The sequence below is a fragment of the Stegostoma tigrinum genome, chromosome 15, assembly GCF_030684315.1.
Source record: "Stegostoma tigrinum isolate sSteTig4 chromosome 15, sSteTig4.hap1, whole genome shotgun sequence".
In the NCBI taxonomy this organism is placed as follows: domain Eukaryota; kingdom Metazoa; phylum Chordata; class Chondrichthyes; order Orectolobiformes; family Stegostomatidae; genus Stegostoma; species Stegostoma tigrinum.
The window spans coordinates 44893111-44915864 of NC_081368.1; the positions used below are offsets into that span (position 1 = coordinate 44893111).

General features: G+C 39.9%; 1 protein-coding gene across 2 annotated transcripts in view; it reads left to right on the plus strand.

Moving 5' to 3' along the window:
- sash3 (SAM and SH3 domain containing 3) overlaps positions 1–22754 on the plus strand; it is a 68047-nt gene that overhangs the window by 35853 nt on the left and 9440 nt on the right. For both annotated transcript variants that reach the window (XM_048544059.1, XM_048544058.2), the window contains exons 2-6: positions 6089–6187; positions 6732–6878; positions 13811–13952; positions 20018–20175; positions 21997–22203. In XM_048544059.1, the coding sequence (XP_048400016.1) occupies positions 6089–6187; positions 6732–6878; positions 13811–13952; positions 20018–20175; positions 21997–22203 (753 nt within the window). The remainder of the gene's footprint in view (positions 1–6088; positions 6188–6731; positions 6879–13810; positions 13953–20017; positions 20176–21996; positions 22204–22754) is intronic.

The window sequence follows — 22754 nt, forward strand, 5'->3', positions numbered from 1 at the left end:
GGTGTCAGCACTGTGGGATGCAGTCATGAGAAAGATGCCGTAGGAATCCTCAACAGTGACTGTGCAAATCACGAAGTCTCATGGCATCAAGTTAAACTTTGACAAAGAAGTGTCCTGCTTTTAAAAGCTCCCCAATCCACAGCCTCCATGTCTATCCCCAAGATTGCCTTGGTACAGCATCATTACTGACTGAACCAGTCAAGGCCTGAGATCATATCCATTAGGCTGGGTTTGCAGCAGTGGTGAGAGAACCAACAAGAAGAAAAAGCCTGCATGACCTCACTATCACTAGTATTCGACCTGACAAAGTTGACTATGTCCATAGCAGAACTGTCAAAGTGACCACTTCACCATCCTTGTAGCAGCGTAGTCCACTATTCAGACAGAGGCTACCATGCATTGTGCTGTATGGTACTGTTGTGCTAAGTGGGATTCACATAGGACTATAAACCATAGAAGCTGAAGCGTGTCAGTTGGCCTATTGAGTCTGCCCTGCCATTCGATGACATCACGGCTGATCTGATCATTCCCATAATCCTTTACTTCCTTACCGATTAACCTCTCTACTTAGCCTTAGATTTGGGATTAATGTCAATTTCATCTGGCCTCTATGATGCAAATGTACTACTGCAACAATTGTTGACCTTTTTATTGTGCTCTCATATGGATTTCACTAATTTTGTTACAAAGATTTAAAGTGAAAGTCTCACTGAAACTGCATTTTCTGCAATAATGTTTTTTTCAGTCTACTTTCATTTTTTGTAATTGCTGACAAACTTGCTTTCAACTGAAGAATAGGGATGTAACAAATGAAATTCTGCTTTGTTTTACTCAATACACATGATTTCTCACTTTGAAATTATGATTCCACTTCCCATTTTATCTGAAATATTTTGCATTTCAAAATTGATTAACATATGATTATCATTACACTCATTTGATGTTATTGTTTGTCTTGTCAATGTAAATCTATCTGCTACCTTGGCCATATTAGAAACACCTCCATGGCATAAACTGTGGATCACATGCATTTTAACAGAGAGTTCAAGATGACTTTGTCTTCTGTTTTATCAATCTACTGGGAGCAATATATCTTAAAGTGCAACAGTTTACTGTACATACTCTTTTCATTATTTAACTTGCGATTAAGATGAGCTGTAAGTCTCAGCTATAGCATCGAGCTCTTGAGAAGCCCAATTTCTGTCCAAGCTCTTTAAGAGTGCTCCTTTGCCATTTCAAGCTGTTTCCTCTGCGGCTGACAATGAGGCCTTTTGGCAACCTCGGCAGGGCGACGGCTAGCCTGGCCTTCTGAGCACGTGTGGTAGGGGCAGTAGGAGTTGTTCCTTGGAGAGAACGAGCCCAGTATTGCTGGAGCAGGCCTTTAGGAAGCTCTCAATGGTGGTGATTGTGGGTCCAGCGGCGAGTGGTGGCACCAAAGTGGTGCATCTTTGACGCTGGTGGGCCCAGCAAAGGACTCGAGGTGGTGGCAATGGCATTGGCTTTCAACGCCAGGGGGGCCTCTGCATTTGGCGTCAGTCTAGTTGCTGCAGTGAGGTGGGTCTGAATTTATACTCCAGGTGGATTGACAGGAGTGATGTTTGCTTTGGTGGCAGCGTGGTAGACCCGGTGTGGTAACTCCTGGAATAGACTGTGCAGGGAAAGCATGACAAAGAGGAGGAGATCGAGCCCCAGTAGGAAGCGTATTCCCTGCATGACTAAGCACTTTTGAAAAACTGTAGTGTTCGACTTTTATTTTTACTCCTTTATTTTTCTACTTAATACTCAGAATTACTGTGATGTTTAACTTTGTTCTTTCTTTCTACCTTCTTATAATTCTATACGTAGGAACTTGTACCTAACAAAGCTCCTTGTGTGGTTATATTATACACTTTTCACCGTACTCCTGTATTTTCAGTTTCATGTACAACATTCTCCCCCATGTCCCCCAGCCTTTGTTTATCATACTAAAATATATCTGCATATATATAAAATTACATTTATCACCACCCGATCTCCCACCAAGCCTTTGACTTTTCAAAAGACTAGTTTAAAAAAACAGGACTGCAGATGCTGGAAATCATAAGTGAAAACCTAAATTCCTGGAAAATCAGCAGGTTCTGGCAGCACCTGACCCAAAACATTAACTCTGCTTTCTCTCCACAGATGCTGCCAGACTTAGTAAGTTTTTCCAGCAATTTCATTTCTTGTTTTGGAAAACTGGTTGTTTGCTGAGTGGAACGCCATTGTCTTTGATTCCCTTTCTGATAGTCTTGAAGTCTCTAGATCCCTTTATACTGGAGGGCATTTAATCTCCTGGATTTCATTCACAGAGGACATCTTCCCTTCTGAAACTGTGTCTACGATCTTTGAGCATTGATCATCTCTTCTCAGTGATGGCCTCCATGGGATTCTATGCACTCATCTTTAACTTGTGTCATCAGATTTTTATCCTCAATCTGCCTTGTAGATTTTGTGCTGAAAGGGATAAACTGTTTATTTTGGCATGTTGATTTGTTTGAACTTGCTCATTCACTCTCAGTGACTATTATTAGTGAAAAATGTTTGTTTCCTCAGTTCTGCTATTTGAGGATTGCATCTGTCTTGGCATAATTTTTGTCACATTCTGCCAGTTTGAACATGACTGCCTATAAGAGAATGTAAAATCTGATTGTGAAGTTTGCATATATACATATGTATACGTATATGCATGTGCATATATATGTGTGGGTATACGTATGAATATATATAAATAAAATATACATGCACACACACCTATATGTGCATGTGTTTTCTACTATTTGGAGAGTTGATTGTCATAGCTTTAATTTAAATATTACACTTCCTGGACTATTTAATTACATTGTTGACTATATTCAGTCCTTTCTTGGCTATGGTTCACTGTCTGATAATATAGCGTCAAACCTGAAAGTTGTGAGATGACCTTTGACCTAAGTATCAGATTGCTAATATCTATGTTCTGAAATCACCTTATTTCCCTTAGGAACACTTTAGGTTGCTGTTCTGTTGTACATAGTCCTATCTCATTAACCTCTTTATGTGAGTAGCTAATATCCTGCACTTCTGAAATTAGGTCCCAGTTCTGCAATTTCTGAAAGTGACCTATTACGTGACAGATAAGGCCTTCAGTATTAATAATTACACACTGTCTCTGTCTGCTGATGGTGCTGACAGGGATATTTAGTGTCCTAGACACAGTATCAGTTTCTCACGTAACATTTCTGATGTTGTAGCTTGAGAATTTAATTGACTCTGCTGATAATCTGTGCCATGTTGATTCTCTCTTCTTTGGGTTGGTCTTGTGACAATATCAATTACAAGTTAATTTGTAGCCAAACGTGTGTTAAAGTGCATGTTGTTTAAAGCAGGATCCTCCTCTCATTAAACTACTGACTGACTTTCCGATACCACATTAAACCAAACTGGCCATGTAAATCTTTAACAGCACAGAGGATGGTGGCAGAAAATTTACCAGATAGATTTTGTAACATTATAAGCTGTGGTAAGGATTCAAGTTTCAACTGCCAACATTCTCCAAATTAAATCCTCCTGGGTCTTTTTAATATTTTTTAAAAAACTTTAGTACTTGCTCGTGACTTCCATAAGTAGTGTAAATCTTTTTTTTCAATTGACAATGATTAGAATCATAAATTCTGGACAATGAAGATAGACTGAGTAATGCAGCCCTATTGCCACTCCCTTAACAATTCCATTTTGACATGATATCTAACAATATGCCTCTTCGAGTACAGATGCCTACTGTCAAACCATGTACAATTGGTTAATTTTACTGTTCACTTAAAATTCAAATGTATTTTTACAACCTGCCAGCTCAAAGAGTATTTATTTTTAATATATATATATGGAACTTAAATTAAGTTGTATTTAAAAATGCAAATGTTGCAAAATTTTTTTTGATTACCAACAGAGGAAGTGTTAAATACTGTTTGAGCACACCATTCTTAATCTATTTCTTAATTGTTATAAATTTGCTAACATGGACTTAACTGCACAAACCCAGATAGTCCCAAACATAAATAGCAATCTGAACTGAGTTGGTTTCTTTCAACTAGGAAATATTTAGGGATTTCCAGTTAACCTCAGGCTAGGGGTATCAGCCAAGATCATGATCTTTATATGATGACATCAGCTGGGAAGTACCATGTGTGGACATTGGTTGTCAACAGCATCAGGCTGCAATGTAATGATTCCTATGTTTGAAAAGCCACTGATGTTAACTGCTGAAGCTTGTATATGAAGGCTGTCCACTTGAGTAAAATACCACAGATTACTGATACCTATGAATCTGTACATTGGCAAGAATCAAAGACCTCATCTGGGAAGATTAATAATAAAATGAAATAAGTGACATTTAGTCGCAATAATTGATAAATAAAAAAACAAAATTTGAATATATGATGTAAGATGATGCACAGGGAAAAACCATGAAGCATTTGTTTGAATAATCAAATGCTTTTCAGCATTTTCATTTAATAAGCATGCCCATCTCCTTTATTTGCAATATAATAATAACAGCAACTCGATTTTTTTATTATACATTCAATTTAAAACAATTGCCTTGGAATCAAAAGACAGTTTAAATTGAGAGAGAGTCCAAACATTTGTCACATAGAAGGAGCTGAGTGTTCTTGTGCATGAAACACAAAACGTTAATGTGCAGATACAGCAAGTAACTAAGAAAGCAAATGGAATATTAGCTTTTGTTGCTTATGGGATTGGAGTTTAAAAATAGTGCAGTTTTGTTACAACTGTACAGGATATTGGTGAGGCCACTACTTGAGTACTGAGTACGGTGTTGGCCTCAATACTCAAGTAAAGATGGACTGGCACTAGAGGCAGTTTTAAAAAGACTGACTGGGCTGATTCCTGGGAGGAAGGGCCTCCACAAAATATCTGTAAAATTTTAGCCATCCCAACAAGTTAGTCAAAGAAGTGAGTTTCAACAATGGTATTAAGGAAGGATGGATGGAAGATTTTTAAGAAGTGAATTCCAGAGCTTAAAACTTGACAGCTGAAGGTAAAATTTCCAATGGTATGTCACAGAACAGGAGATGAATGAGAGGATTTGAGTTTTCAAGTAGTTTTAGTGTGGAGAAATGCTAGAAATTTAAAGAGAAGTAAGGCCATGATGACATTTGGACTCAACATTAGATTTCAATGTTTGAATATTGCTTTTTCTTCTAAGCATTTTGCCTTGTACCGATAAGAAAATTTCACAAGAATACCACTTTAAGGAGAAAACCAACATTGACACCGCAAGTGTTATCATTAATAAGACTGACACTAACATGTGCTAATAGAACAATAATGTGCTTACCAATCATTAGGAACACTTTACACTCACATCCTAAATCAACACGTGACACACAACAGATGTCACACCAGACAGTTAAGAACATCATTCTTACTTCAAAGATTGCTTAGTGATTAGTCACTTATTTCTACCAAATATCAAAGATCATAGCTCCCTTAATTTTTACCATGGAACACTAGCATACTACAGTTCAATATCTATTTATAGCACTTTTATTTTAGCAGGGACATTAGTCCATTTAAGGTTGATGCTCCATGACAATACAAACCAAGAATTTCCTATAATCTGGTAGCTCATGGCTATTTCAGACCCAATTTTTACTTTATTGAGTTGATTGTTTCAGAATATTTGTTCGAAATATATGTTTTCTATGTTCATCAACAGTTGGAGTGGGATTAAAGTGACATGAAGGTAAATTTTCAAGTGATGGTACTCCTCCCACAATGGCAAAGAATCACGTTTCCTTGCGGAGTGAAAACAGGGAAGTGGGCATGTTTAGGAGTTGAGATTAGGATAAGGTGAGAGAATGAGAATAGACTGGCCATCAGAAGTATAATATTGGAGCAATGTTAACATTAGACTCAAGGGTTAAGAAAACCTGGGCCTTAATTGCATTAAATATTTGCGTGTATTGATATTTATGATACCTTGGCTGTACAATATTTATTTTTTATGTTTATTGAATTAAGGTGAAAATGCCACTGGTTCTCCAAAGTTTATCATTTTTCTTACCAGCTCTCTCTACAAAGATCAAGCAGCTTCAAGCACTTTGAACGCTCAAAGCCCCCATCATCACCATTGGTTACTGAACAAGACCTCAATTTTACTGAAAATGTAAGTCCAGTGAATAACTCTGTTGAAGATTTAAACTTGTGATCTTAGTTTAACAAAATAGAAGGTAGGTTCTCTTGAATATTCTACATACAGCAGTCTTTCCTTTTCCTTCACTTCACTTTTTAATCTTGTCACTCTTCCTGCATTTTTTATACACAGCAACTCATGTAAGGAAGGATTTAAGCCCATTCATCATCCATATCATTTTATTAGTTGAATACACCATTTTTCTAATTTTTCATAACTAGAAAAAAAACAAGTGAGTTTCTGTAATGTTGCTGACGTGCGTTACAAAATACAAATGCTATCTCTAATGGAAATATTCATAGATTTAAAATGTTTTATTTGATATTAATTACAAACAAATTAAAACATTCACATGAAATAAATTTGACTACTTTTTACAAGGATGGTTATCTGTTTGAAAATAAATAGTTTAATGTCTTGTTAGAAACGTAGACAAAATAATTTCATGCAACTACAGTAGTATGTTTATCACTGTATCAAAATAGATCCAGTTGACCTGACACTGATTTACTTACAGGTGGGAATGGCTGACACCAGGGAGCCTAACACAGAAGAAACGCCCAAATCTGGAAACAAACTTGGAAAGAAATGGCGAGCAGTTATTTCACGAACTATGAATAGGAAAACTGGTCGAATGATGGTGAAAGCTTTGGCAGAAGAAAGGGTAAGAACTAATTTTGGGTTCCACATTGTCGCCACAAATGTTCTTTTGATTTGCGATGCTTTTCATAGAAAATTTGTGAAATAGAAGCTGGCTTTTGGCCCATCACAGCATGCTAGTCAAATGGTAACACAGTTGCACTCATTTGAACTATGAATCCATGATTTCTTGCATCTGAAACACTGAAGTTTCCCAAGTCACCATGGTACGCCTGGGCCAACTAGTCACAAATTAGTGTTGCAGTGTAAGTGACTCTGGAAGAACTACAATCCTGGAGTGGATATTAAGTTGACAGAGTGAGGTCACACAACATTTACGACTGTGCACAACAGAGTAATGTTTGAAAAAGAACACATTTTACTTGTTTTGCACTTGTTAAAATCACGTTGAGTCACTGAATGTTATAGACAATCATAATCTTTGATGTAAGAACCAGCTGCAACATCTCTGGCAGTAATGGGGCACTGTGAATGCCTCGATGGTGAGTGGATCCCCTGCAGTTGCAATGGCAATGAGCACAGTATTTTTTTTAAGAAAGTGAGCAGTATGATATTGGTAGTAAACAACAGAATTTCAAACAAGTGACAATCTTCATGCATACTAAATTTCAATTCAACAAAGTCAACAAAAAGTTTTATTGTTATATTGGTATGCATAGATCTCATTAGAAATGTCTGATATCTTGCATCTATCTCAAACAAGTCTTGCTACTTTAGGGAAGACAGCACATGTAGCAAGTATTTTTATAGGATCAGATATCCTACAACAATCAATTTAGTCAACTCTAGAAGTTTTTAATTGGATTATTCTGAGGAATATCCAGGAATTGAACCTTCTCAATGATTAATTAACGGGAAGATAATGGAATGATTTTCAAGTCTTTAAAGACACTACCACCAACCTGTGGAAATGAGATGCTAGTGTTTTTAAAGAATAAGTACCATTTCCAATCTTGCCCCAAATTACAGTGTACTTAGCACTACTTTGTCAATGTTCTGTCTCTGTGGGACAAAAGCAGCCACAATTCATCTGTTTGGCCCATTTAATAAGAAAATTGGAGTTCTGTTACACTCAATGGAGGTGCTGTAAATCACAGTCTACAAGTTGACCGTTGAAACTTCAACACTTCAAAAAACAGGTGTTGTTTTATACACCAAGAACAAAACATAAAGCCCGACGTTGGTCCAGGTAGTCTTCAAGTGAGAAATGTGAGAAAAAGAAGCCTAACACCTATAATTCAAATTAAATTGACATAACCTATTTTTGAAAAGAATGAATTGATCCTACAAGCCTTGCTTTAACCACAATGAAAATGCTTTCACATTCAGGCTTTGGTGTCGGACACAGATATCACCAAACACAGTCTGAGTGACTTTGGTTATAGCATTAGTGTAAGGATCCCACTCTGGATCAGATTTAATTATGAATTTCAGCATCATTCCCCCACAAGAAAACATCATCTGGAAAAGCTGAACAGGCTATTCGGCAGTTTTTTTCAATTATCTGATGACACTTCATGAGTTAATGGCCCTCCATGATCTGATGACACAACAATGCATAATATCCAATAGGGAGCACACGTATTTCCACACTTCATTGGGGATCTTTCTTGAACAACCACTCACCCATTCCATTAAGCACAAATTTGATTTTTAAATGGCTCAATAAGGCACATATCCAAAAATTAAACATTAGGTGTGCTTTCCACACATTTTTCCATTAAGACTCCATTATGAAGTTTGAAAATTGTCACAATTCCCTTGTGAGAACTGTGAAAGAGGGGGTGATGCTTGTGGGAAGAACTTTGAGGGCAAGGGGCAGTAGATCTATAAGAGTGAGTACTAGCATGCATAGGTGTAAGGCAGTCATTGATTCCTCTGAGCTTATGGCTGCACATGGGGTCCCAGTCCATTCTTGGGAAGCCCCTATTTCAATACAAGTATCTCTTAATTTTATAGGATCAGAACATGTGGAAACCAAAAATCTTGATTCTTTGTGTGGCTACCTGGATGGCTGTGCCATATAATGTTATTATAAAGGCATAATGTTTTTGGAATTGAATTTTTAAGGATTATGGAAAAATCAATTTATTTCAAGTCTTGTACAGATACTTGTTTTTATTTTATAAGGGGATCAATTAAAGATGCATTGAAACATGTTTTAGTTTTTAAACAAAGTCACTCCAAGGAATTGGCATGACTTCAGGTAAGGTAGAAATCAGTTGCTTGGATTTTATCGCTGTTTTGTTTGAAGGGTATTTTGCTTGTAGATTGTTTGGTTTCTAGTCGCTGAAAAAAACCTGTTGAGGAATGGCTGTCCGGCTCATCTTTTTGAAATACCCTTGTGGTGAATCCATTTGAGACCTGCCCTCGTGAAGAGCAACTAAAAGTCTTCTCAATTCTATGTTTCCTGAGCAAGCTGCATCTGCAAAGACTCCACATAGACCTGCACATGCCGGCAATCTGCCCTCTTGTTCAAGAACGCCAAATTGACAGCCATCTGAATGTTATATATCTTATTCAGTTTGTCCTTCAAGAACTAATCATTATTGGCCAAAAGTTATTTTTCTACCAAAGTGAATATCTACAGAAATAACTCCTATCTGTCTCATTGGGTCACATATATTTTGTGTATTTAGATGGGTAAACATTGATACTTTCATATTACAAACTGTGTGACCAGTTTTCCAATTTTATTCAGTGAGTTTTGTTTTGTAACAAATCTTGTTAGTATTTATTAAAGAAGCCTGGTTGATGAATCTATCTACACAATGTCTGATAGGGAAAGAATTTGCCTGGCTATATCAGGGACAAGGTAAAATAATTAATTCATTTTGTGATCCATGAATGAGTGGGATGACAGAGAGAGTGAGAGAGGGAACAAAAACTCATGGGGAACTTGATTTTCAGTGAGGTTTTATGTTTGAGAATGTCTGTTTGTTCTGAGGCTATGCAGACTAAAATCTTCTCTTCTGAAAAACCAGAGGAAATAAGAATCGCCTTGAACCTTTCCACTTCATGCTTTGGTTTCTAGACAAAGCAAAATTCAAAATGTCAATGGTTATTCCTGGTTTTGCAATTTTTTTATGCTGTATCACTGGAATCTGAAAATGTTGGCATGGAGGCTGTTTTGTACTCTGAGCAAGATTGATCTTTGCTGCAATATGAAGCGTTTCCAGTCCATAAAATGACCTTACCGGCTACTTGTTTTATCTGAAATCTTTGCTGAATTCAGGTTTTCTTTATCCTGCATAAATGCACATATATTCATTGAATTTCTGGCAATGATGCAACCATTCTGTGAATTTTCAAGGAGCTATTCAGATACATGCTGCTCAGAATCAGCCACACACTGGTCCCCATTCGTATCATACAGTTCATCTTAGTATCTGTGCCTAAGATGATGTACTTCAGCTTCTACTGTTGCACTGAGTTTCCACTAAAGCCAAATGCTCTTGTGGCAACAAATTTAATGAGATCAGATGAGTTGATGAGCAGCAAATTGAATTTAATCTGGATAAATGTGCAGTGAGGCACCTGGGCAGAGCAAACAGGGCAAGGACATACAGGATGAATGGTAGGACCCTGGGAAGCACCAAGGATCAGAGGGTCCTGGATGTACATTATCCACTGTTCCCTTAACTCATTGCCCATAAGAGTGGTAAAGGCAAAGCCCCTCATAATATTTAAGAAGTAGTTAGCATTGAAAGCATACACCTAAGGCATGCAAGCCTGTTGGGAGTAAATTACTACAAACTATCTTAAATTTCCATAATTATTAAGAAATTACATAAAACCGAATAGTGAAACAATTATTTAAACTTTAATGCAAGAAAATAAGACCTCTCAGATAAACAAGTTAAGCCTCAAACCTAACTCTTACCTGACAAAAGCTACAATTTCAACCAACAGAGTCTGTCTCTGGATATGTACAGGTTTTGATGCTTATGTAGGTTTACTCATCAAAGTTCTGCTCCTGAAGCATCCTGGAGTTGAATTCTTTTGCAATTTTCTCTCTTTTAAGTCTGCGGTGTGACATGATTGATGATCCTTTACATTCTTTCCTTCAAAATATTAAAGCACTCCTCTGGAACTATTGTATTCAGCATTGACTGTCTGTTTGGTAACACAACTTTTCCTGCATTTAAGCCCTTTACTTCAGGACATTGTTTAATAACCTGCTGCCTCATGACAAATGGGTACTAAGAGTGCCTGCAGAAACAATGTTACCTCCTCTCTCCCAGGAAACAGTTTGTGTTGCTTCTTCTCCTTCCCAGGGATGAAAAATTACCATGTTGCTTTTAATACCTTCGTAACAATTTGTTCTTGCCACTTAACAGTTTATTCCAGAAAGAGTTATTACTGATTCTTTCAATCCATGAACAGTTGTTAAGTTCTGAAGTTTACACTATCTCAAAGCTATGAGACAATGGGATTAAAATAAATGAAATGGACATCAGTTACAAGCTGGTTGCCTGAGATGGCGACCGAGAGGTCCAGGAATGTGAGGGATGTGCTGGAGATGGCCCAGGTGAACTGAAGGTTGGGGTGGAAGGTGTTGGTGAAGTGGATGAACTGTTCGAGCTCCTCTGGGGAGCAAGAGGCGGCGCCGATACAGTCATCAATGTAACAGAGGAAGAGGTGGGGTTTGGGGCCTGTGTAGGTGCGGAAGAGGGACTGTTCCACGTAACCTACAAGGAGGCAGGCATAGCTGGGGCCCATGCGGGTGCCCATGGCCACCCCCTTTGTCTGTATGAAGTGGGAGGAATCGAAAGAGAAGTTGTTGAGGGTGAAGACGAGTTCGGCTAGGCAGATGAGGGTGTCGGTGGAGGGGGACTGGTCGGGCCTGCAGGACAGGAAGAAGCGGAGGTCCTTGAGGCCATCTGCATGCGGAATACAGGTGTATAGGGACTGGACATCCATGGTGAAAATGAGGTGTTGGAGGCCAGGGAATTGGAAGTCCTGGAGGAGGTGGAGGGTGTGGGTGGTCCATTTCAAGCCCACCGACTCCCACAGCTACCTAGAATACACCTCCTCCTACCCATCCTCCTGCAAAAATTCCATCCCCTATTCCCAATTCCTCCGCCTCCGCCGCATCTGCTCCCAAGATGAGGCATTCCACTCCTGCACATCCCAGATGTCCAAGTTCTTCAAGGACCACACTTTTCCCCCCACAGTGGTCGAGAATGCCCATGACCGCGTCTCCCGCATTTCCCACAACACATCCCTCAAACCCCGCCCCCGCCACAACCGCCCAAGAGGATCCCCCTCATTCTCACATACCATCCCACCAACCTCCGGTTACAACGCAACATCCACCGACACTTCCGCCATCTACAATCCGACCCCCCCACCCAAGACATTTTTCCATCCCCACCCTTGTCTGCTTTCCAGAGAGACCAATCTCTCCGTGACTCCCTTGTTCGCTCCACACTGCCCTCCAACCCCACCAAACCCGGCACCTTCCCCTGCAACCACAGGAAATGCTACACTTGCCCCCACACCTCCTCCCTCACCCCTATCCCTGGCCCCAAGATGACTTTCCATATTAAGCAGAGGTTCACCTGCACATCTGCCAATGTGGTATACTGCATCCATTCTACCAGGTGTGGCTTCCTCTACATTGGGGAAACCAAGCGGAGGCTTGGGGACCGCTTTGCAGAACACCTCCGCTCAGTTTGCAATAAACAACTGCACCTCCCAGTCGCAAACCATTTCCACTCCCCCTCCCATTCTTTAGATGACATGTCCATCATGGGCCTCCTGCAGTGCCACAATGATGCCACCTGAAGGTTTCAGGAACAGCAACTCATATTCTGTTTGGGAACCCTGCAGCCCAATGGTATCAATGTGGACTTCACCAGCTTCAAAATCTCCCCTTCCCCCACCGCATCCCAAAACCAGCCCAGTTCATCCCCTCCCCCCACTGCACCACACAACCAGCCCAGCTCTTCCCCTCCACCCACTGCATCCCAAAACCAGTCCAGCCTGTCTCTGCCTCCCACCTCAAGCCGCACCTCCATCTCCTACCTACTACCCTCATCCCACCTCCTTGACCTGTCCGTCTTCCCTGGACTGACCTATCCCCTCCCCACCTCACCACCTATACTCTCTCCACCTATCATCTTTTCTCTCCATCTTCGGTCTGCTTCCCCCTCTCTCCCTATTTATTCCAGAACCCTCTCCCCATCCCCATCTCTGATGAAGGGTCTAGGCCCGAAACGTCAGCTTTTGTGCTCCTGAGATGCTGCTGGGCCTGCTGTGTTCATCCAGCCTCACACTTTATTAGCCTAGGCGGATTAATTGGGCCCGTCCTTGCTGAGTTTCTCTGCTGTAGTACTTCATAGAATCCCCACAATGTGGAAACAGGCCCTTTGGCCCAAGAAGCCCACACAACAGAGCATCCCACTCAGACCCATTCCCCTATAACCCACCTAATCTACACATCCTTGGACACCATGTGCAATTTATCATGGCCAATCCACCGAACCTGCACATCTTTGGACTGTGGGAGGAAACTGGAGCACTGGAAGAAACCTACGCAGACACTGGGAGAATGTGCAAACTCCACACAGATAGTCGCCCAAGAGTGGGATTGAACCCGGGTTCCTGGCCCTGTGAGGCAGCAGTGGTAAGCGCTGAGCCACCATCCCACTGACAGTGAAGTCTGATGGACGAAAGGAACACAGGTTGAAGCCACTTAAAGGAGGGCTTAAGTATTTCAGAAAATTCTGTAAAAGAAAAAGTAAACAACAATTGGAATGGAGTTCAGGATTTGGAGGCAAAACTATTAGATGAAATTAAGAGTTAGTTACAAGCAACGACAGGTTGTAAATTTAATCACAAAATAACACAAATCAACAGCTGAATTAAAAAGTATTCAAATACGAGAAATGAAATTCACATATTGATCTGTTGTCTCATTTCTTCCTTCAGAGTGAAAGTGGTGAAGAAAGCCCCATGTCTCCCATGACACCTGATGAGCTCACGTATCTGCGACTAGGAGATGGCATATCACACTCACCCAGTGAATCAGAAGAGAATCTCAACAGTCCACTCAGCAGACAAGCTTCGAGCAGTAAGTAACAACAATAAATAATAGTAACAACAGACTGAGGACTATAAAATTGTGAGAAAGAAACTAATGAATATTTCCTTCAAGTCATATCGGATTGTTGTTTACAAAGGTTGCTATACTGAAAATTCACTAACAAAACTTTACTAAAACTGAGCCAAAAATGAATTATTGAAATTTGGTCATTAGGGAAAGACTTTAGAAATGATTAATACTTTTACTTGGAAGCAAATAAATGTTTCATAAATATGATTAAGATTCAGAATCAAATTAATGATGTGAGACCCACCTCAGTTGATCCTTAGCTTTTGTAATAACAACTTGAAATTTTATTGAAATTGTAAGTTGTCTATGTTCTTTATTTTTAAATCTAGTAACCGTTTCAAAATATTATAAATTCATTAAATTTAATCTGATTTATCTTGAGCAAGTGGTTTCAGGAAGATGTGATAATCTTATTACCCTAAAACATTTACATGAGAGAAAATCCTGACCTACTGTATGTAAACATCTGGAGAGCTGATTCCAAAGTACATTCTATGTTGTTATAAATTAAAAGAGTTGAAGGTTTGATTTGGTGATCAGTTATACATTGATTTTTTTTCAAAGATTGTGTTCAGCAAGGTACGTTTTACAAATTTAGGGTCTTGCCTTCAAAATTCTCCGATGTAGCAGTTCCAAAATAAATCCCGATAAGTAGTCCTCACATTTTAATTTCATGATGCTCCCACTCAATATCTCACAATATAATAACAGTGCATGACTAAAGTGAAGATTTCTGCTCTGAACCTGTAAGTCATGTCTCCCACATTTGTTCCATGTAGATAGCAAACTAAATTAATCAATGTAATCCACCCTCTGCACATTTGATTTCTTGGCAGGCATCACTGGATGAGTTAACCTTCAGCTTTGAGGGGCTCTGGGTGTAGAAGTTGTCCCCACCCTTGTAAATTTCTGCTCTATGTCTCTATTAAAAAAATAAATAAACTAATTGTATTTATATCCAGAGATAGTAGGAACTGCCAATGCTGGAGGCTCTGAGATAGGAAGGTGTAGAGCCGGATGAACACAACAGGTCAGGCAGCATCAAAGGAGCAGGAAAGCAAATGTTTCGGGTCTAGATCCTTTTTTTGCTTAGGAAGGATCTAAACCCAAAACATCAGCTTTCCTGCTCCTCTGATGCTGCCTGACCTATTGTGTTCATCCGGCTCTACACCTTGTTATCTTGTATTTATATCCACATGTCTCTGACTTAAAGACATCAGAATGAATATTAACAAAAGCCCAGGCGACAGGCTATAAAATGCAGCAACCAGTAAAATTGCAGGGACACAAGTTAAATTACAGGCATCCAAAATAGATTGGCTGTCCACCCTGAAGGAACAAAACAGAAAATGTTGGAGAGCCTGAAAGGTCTGGAAGCATTTGTGGAAAGAGAAACATTGTTAATGTTGAGTCTGGTATGCTTCTTCTCCAGAACAGAAAGGTGTTGGAAAACAGCAATTTTTGTAATTTTCACAGGCTCAAAGAAAGAGCAACTGTCAAATGATGTAGGGGCCCAGTGCAAAAGTCAAAGTTAGTGTTAATAGTGGAAAAAGCAACAGATGTAAAATGGGTGTAAATGAAGATGTGAATGGGAGAATTGACCCTTTTGATAAAATACAAAAGAAACAAAACACAAACACAACATGACTGTGGGGGAAGGGCAAGAATGCAAGAAAAATGGGGAACAGATATAACGTAGTCAGTTTCTGAATCTATTGAAATCAATATTGAGATCTCAAGGCTAATATGCTTAAGTTGAAAATGGGCTGTTGGTCCTTGAGCTTCTGTTGCGCTTTGTTCGAACATTCCAGTTGGCCCAAAGACAGAAATGTTAGCATCAGAGCAAGGTCATTTATTGAATGCAAAGAAACTGGGAAGGCAGGGTCATTCCTGTGGACAGAATGGAGAGGTTCCGCATAACCGTCACCCAATCTGCTCTTAGTATCTCCATGTTAAGGAGACTGAAATGCAAGCAGTGAATGTAATAGACTAAATTAAAAGAAGGACAAGTGAAACATTGCTTCACCTAGAAGGTGTGTCTGAGGCTTTGGATAATAATGAGGGAGGAAGTGAATGGGCAACTGTTACAACTCCTGCGATTGAATTGGAAGGAGTGCTAGGGAAGTGAGGAAACATTCGGAGTGATGGAGGAGCGGACCAGGGTGGCAGAGGAAATGTGCTGACAGTAGCAGAGAGGGGAAGATGTTTTTGGTGGTGACATCCTGCTGGATGTAGATGGTATACAAGAAGATTATCCTTGGAATGTGGGTGTAGTGGGGTGGAAAGTGAGGACAACTGGGACCTGTCATTTTTCTAGGAAGATAGGGAAGTGTTGTGGACAGAAATATTGAAGATAGGTTGCACGTGGCAGAAGGTCCTGAAAACCACGACGTTGGGGGATTCCTCCGTCAAGGTAAGAAGCTGCGATGTCAGAAGCAGCCCAGTGGAAATCGGCGTCATCAGAATAGATGTAACGGAGACAGAGATTTCTTCTCACTATGCGGACAAGACACCAGCTATATTTTTTTAATTCACTTGTTGGATGTGGGCATTGCTGATTGGCCATTAATTATTACCCATCTCTAGTTGCCTTTGACAAGGAGGTGGTAAGCTATCTTTTTGAACTGGTGCAATTCACTTGCTGTAGGTTGACCCACAATGCTGCTATTGAGGGAGTTCTAGGATTTTGACACAGCAACAGTGAAGGTATAGTGATATATTTCCAAGTCAAAATGGTGAGTGGCTTGAAGGAAATGGTGTTCCCATATATCTGCTGCCCTTGTATGTCTAAATGGAAGTGGTTGAGGTTTTGGAAGGTGTTGTCTAAAGATGTTTGGTGACTTTCTGCAGTGCATCTTGTAGATGGTTTACACTGTTCCAAACAGCATTAGAGCTAGATGGAGTGGGTGTGGTGCTAATCAAGTCTGCATTGTCCTGGATGATGCTAAACTTATTGAAATAACAAGGTGTAGAGCTGGTTGAACATAGCAGGCCATGCGGCACCAGAGGAGCAAGAAGGCTGACGTTCCAGGCCTAGACCCTCCATCGGGATTTTTTTTCTGCAGGAGGGTCTAGGTCTGAAACACCAGCCTTCCTGCTCTTCTGATGCTGCTTGGCCTGCTGTGTTCATCCAGCTCTGCATCTTGTTATCTCAGATTCTCCAGCATCTGCAGTTCTGACTATGCCCCAAACTTCTTCAACGTTCTTGGAGCTGCATACATCCAGGCTGGTGAGGAGTATTCCATCACACTCCTGATTTGTGCTATGTGGATGATAGATAGGCTCTGGAGAGTCAGGAGGTTAGTTACTCACCACGGTATTCCTAGCATCTGATCTGCGCTTGTAACCGTCGTATTTACACAGCAGCTGCAACTGAGTCAGTGGTCAACAGTAACCCCAGCATGGTGATAGTAGGCCAGTCATTGATGGTAATACCAGTGAATGTCAAGGAGCAGTGGTTAAATTGGCTGTTATTGGAGATGGTCATTGCCTGTTATTTGTGTGGTGTGAATATTACTTGCCACTAAAATGGAGACAGACACCCAATATTGGGGGCAGGTGGTGGCCTCACATGGTAAAGGAGGCACATGGTCACATAAGACAACACCCGTGCCATCAACAACGTCCCAGAGGTTCTGAAGACGACTCACTGTACTCAAATCGTCTACCCCACTTTCTCTCCACAGATGGTGCCAGACCTGCTGAGTTTCTCCAGCAATTTATTTTTGTATCAAATTCCCAACAGTCTTTCCTCAGACCCTTGATCCCACATATTTTTTTCAAATTCACTGTATGCTGCAGGCTCAAATTCCATTAAGTTCCTGAATAACGACCACCTGTCCAGCTGGCATTGCTGAGGTTTCAGAGTTCCTAGCTCTTAAATGGGCAGCAGACAGTCTGCAGTAAAATTGCCAAGCAGATCCTACTATCAGCAAGTGCAGCAGCGTGTCCTGCTCTTTCGATTTTGACATTCCATTCAGCTGATATAATTCAAACCATTGTATGGCTCTGGACTTATAAAACCAAGTCAGCTTGGAACCAAGCACCTAAAAGCATGAGGGGGAAAGAGGGCTGAAAGGATTCACAAGAACAATCACCAGGAATGTGGATACTGTGGCTGTACTGCTAAAAATAAGAATCGAGGAAATCACATGGTGATTTGAAAAATCACAGAGGAAAGGGGGCAGGGAGGGAGGCTGGATTATTTCATGTAAATGTGTTTTAATTACTGCCAAAAACTAAAGCAAAAAGCTGTATAAATGGTGTAACGCCTGCACAGAAACAAAAAACAAATGTCTTGTCATTCCAAAGTCAGAGAATGGTGGCAGGGACAAACAAAGCGAGATGCAAACGGTGAACGACAATGGTCTCAGCAATTTTCCTCCTGGTACATCATTTCCTAACTTGTGCTTGCAGCTGCTCTGAAGATCCTTTTAAAGGAGAGGGAGGCAGAAACTGCAATTTATTAGTTGTATCTACTGTTTATCATCCAATGCAGTTTATCTGATCTTAAGTTGCATGGTACTCCCGCACAACAAATGATGAATAATCTACACTTAGGGAAAAAGACTGTCATGGAAACGCAGCATCAGTTGCACCATCTGCATATGGGCAAGTGGCTATCTTTGCCACCACCTTGGTGTTTGCTATAACGTAAACAAGGTAGAGGTCACATGACCATTACAAGTCCACTAGGGACAATGCCTTTGCCCAGAGACAAACAGCAATTGAGAAAAACAGTTCCAATTAGGGAAAGGGACTAAAACCTGACCACTAATTGCAGGTAGTGGTTAGGATTCAGAACGCAACCTTAGTGCGGTGGTGGCAGCAGATTGAAGGGTGGCTTTTAAGAAGAAAATTAGATTATTTGCTGAAGAGAAAAGAAATGCAGGATGACAAAGAAAGGGCTAGGCAAATTGCTTTTACAGAGAGCCAACATGGACATTACAACTGGCCTCTTTCTGTGCCACAACCATTCCATGATATTTTTGAAATATGACAGAATTAGGCCTGTGCCGTATAGTTTAGTACAATATGGGTGCACAAGATAATGGCTTAGAACATGCAGCAGTGGCAAAGCAAGCATGCACAGTGGTGGCCTGGAAGGAAGCCTCGTAGATTTTCAGCTACTTCTGTGGTGAGATCATAGAGGTGCTAGATAAATAGGCTGACAGTAATGATGCAGAATAAGACCAACAACCCTTGTTCAATCTAATGATGGATGATATTGCACTAAAATCTAGTCACTTCCAAAAGTTGGTAAAAGCAAAAGAAAGATTGGAACATATTCTTTAGGTGAAGGTAGCAGTTTTAAATTTGTAGATATGCAGATAATCTTAACACTGAAATTTATCACTTTGCCAATATGAAACTTTGTTGATGGTCAGGAAGTAAAATCACAATTGCATTTTGTTAAATAAAAAATACCTGTTCATGGATTTCCTAACAGTAATCTGAAAGTGGAAAAAAGGGCGAGTTCTCATTGCAACCATTGTTTTCAATGATTGATTACTGATTATGGTGGATGAGAATGAGTTCAAGTACATTCTGTATCAGCAGTGAGTGACATCAGATTGTCAGAATTGCCCAGTTCATCTGTGCTTGCATTAAATCTGGTGGTTGCAGTTAACTTCAGGGGGATAATTATGGCACATGGCCACTTGCCATCTAACCACCCCTTTTGGCCCAAGATTCCAGACCAAATGTGTGTGAACAATTTTCTTATCCTCAAAAAGACCAAGAGAGAGTCTCTGTTTGACGTTTGATTTCTTGCCCCAGCCATCATCTGGCCCTTGGCCTGAAATTGAATGAGAATGTTTGAATTACCAAGAGGTTTGTGCTACAAGTAGGCATTAAGAGGAGTGATTTTCTTCAAAACATTTAAATTAAGACCCATTAAATACATTTTGTACAGGCTTCCATTAACTTATGAGAATGAATACAGGCAGACAAATAACATTTCTTATGTCATTGACTCACATTGTATTGATACAAAAAGATCGAAATGTATGCTTCTGAAACAGGTGGGGAGCCTTGCACCCCAGACTCTGAATTCAGCAACAGGGACAGTGTGCAGTTGGACAACCTACCTCCTCCTTACCTTGGACCATTCTGCGGCCGGGCCAGGGTCCATACAGATTTCACCCCAAGTCCGTATGATGTGGAGTCTTTAAAACTCAAGGTATGACTGCACCTGACCTGCTCCATGCTCAGGATGTGAACACTCAATAAGATCATAATGCAGGAGAATACGTCAATGTCTCTGGACAATACAATAATGGGAAGGTTATATTCAGCACACAGTTGATTAATCCTGTTGGTATACCTTCATTATTTTACTAATTATTTACACAAATAATGTGAAACGTAACAGATGAAGTAAAAAGTAATTTGAATAGGCCTCACATTTTGGGAGCCAACGTCAAAGATAAAGAGGTTTTCTTCTCTAGTCTTGCTTTTTATTATACACCACTATAATCAGAATGATATTTTATTAAAATAATCAATATATAGCAAAGGTTTTGCAATAGATCCTTGTTATAGTTAGGGCACACAAACAGCAAAAATTTCCAGGGGTATTTGAAATATTAGATTATTCTTGGCCAGGCTCATTAAGGGCCCTTTTCTCTTGGCAAACCCAACATCCTTCTACCCTTCCACAGGCAGCTGCATCGTGGTCTTTTAAGGTGGGATATGGCCCAGATGTGCAACCTAGTTAATAAATGTTAATCATTGCCTTGCTATCTGTCCTAATCAACTTTGATGAGGGCAGATACAGCTGGGAACATTCAGATCAATAACATTGCAATATGCAGAATCACGTTTCAGACAATATACTTTGCCTAATGCATTAATACACTGAGCTAACGTTCTCCTAACTAGAAGGATTATGCAGTAGCATAAGTTGGAGATGCTAAACAGACATGGATCTTCACATATCACTGTCATATCTCTTAATTGCTGACTGAAGGACAGCATTGATTGCAGGGTGACTAACAGACCTTTTAAAAAGTAAAACAGAGAAAGACAGAATTGGAAACAGTGAGAATTAAAAATGATCTTTGGAAGAACGTGTCAAAACATCTTCACAACAAAAACTGATTTAGGAGCCTGATATCGTTCTTAGGGCTAAAATGATTGGAGGGTGGTGTGAAAGTGGTCACATGATATTGAGCCAAATAATCAAATCATGTTCATACTAAAGGGCAGAGCAGGCTCAAAGGCCAAATGGCTTACTTTTGCCCTATGCTGTAAGTTTGTGATTTGTTAACTGGAAGCAGCAACGAAAAAGGGTCATTGATGACCGAATACTAGACACTCACATGCTTTCAGTTTGGTAGGGACAGGAGAGCATGTGGGTAAAGTAGGGTGAAGCTAGAAATGAAAAATACTCAAATCCACAGGATTGTCAAATCAGCTCTTGTAGTGCGAGCTCTCATGGCAATGGTTGCTTTGTTGCCCCTCTGCTCACAACCTTCAGTTTATAACTGATGTTACTACGTTTTCTGGGAAACTACTTCATACAGTGTAATGGCTTGATTTCTTGATAAAGGTATTTTTCAAATCCTTCAAGTCGTCCCACAACACAGGGATTAGCGATTGACAAAAGAATTAAAGGCAAGTGCTGTTCTGAAAAAGGAAATAATGAATGAAAAACCTTATTGAAAATTTCATAATTAGTCTATTAGTTCAAAACATTTAGAGCACGTGTCTCCCTGAAACTCGTGCATATCATCGCTTGCTGCCATGTGCCTTTCAGATGACACACAGGATTAGAAAGCATCTAAGCAGAACAGTTTCTAATCTCCAACTTGTATTCCACTATTTTGGTAATCAAATTCAGAATCACAAAGACTACAAAAAGGTTTGAAACATTGTCATTTACAAACAGACATAGATGTGTAGATGAGGAAACGATAGACATCAATTGCAAGATTCTGAAATGGTACATGTGTGATCTTTGGGCTTTCAACCAGCTAACCCATTTTCTCTTTACTAACAGAAAGGAGATATCATAGACATCATTGAGAAACCACCAGTAGGAACATGGACTGGCATGCTCAAAAACAAAGTAGGATCCTTTAAATTTATCTATGTCAATGTTCTACCAAATGAAGTAGAACAACCTAGGAAATCAAAGTTATTCACCAAGAACAAACGGCCCAAACCAAAGACTCTGCAAGAATTATTGGACAGAATTAATCTACAGGTGAGACATATTAATATTTGTTCTTTCATAGGAATATGTAAAAGAGGAGGTTTAATATTTAAGAGTGAGTGCAGGTGGAATTAAGTTGGTTAAAAAGCATCAGCAGACCTGGAAACACACCTTAGACATGTTGACTTTATGGTTTTGGTGTGTTACTCTCATCACTTAACTGGCATGCAAATTTAAATAGCACCCACACTGACAAAAAAAAAGGAAAAAGGGATGAAAGACAATTTAAAATTTGACAGAGGTCATCAAAAAATAATCAGTGGTTATAACTACTTTCTTACCAACCACAGAGACAGTTTATTGAAAATGCTTACGTCAGGAGGGCTATGCATGCTTTTTGGAATTATCAAGATTTAAGATTAGGATTTGTGGCACTATGGCTGCCTTCAGTTGAACCTCAGATGAGTTGTACCAAAAACTCACTAGAGAAACTTCCTGCTAATCAGCAGGGGAAGCAGTGCTAGGCATGGAATAACAGCAGAGAGGATGGAAAGAATGGGGTTGAGATGACAGGAAAACATTATCCGCTTAAATCAGGATGT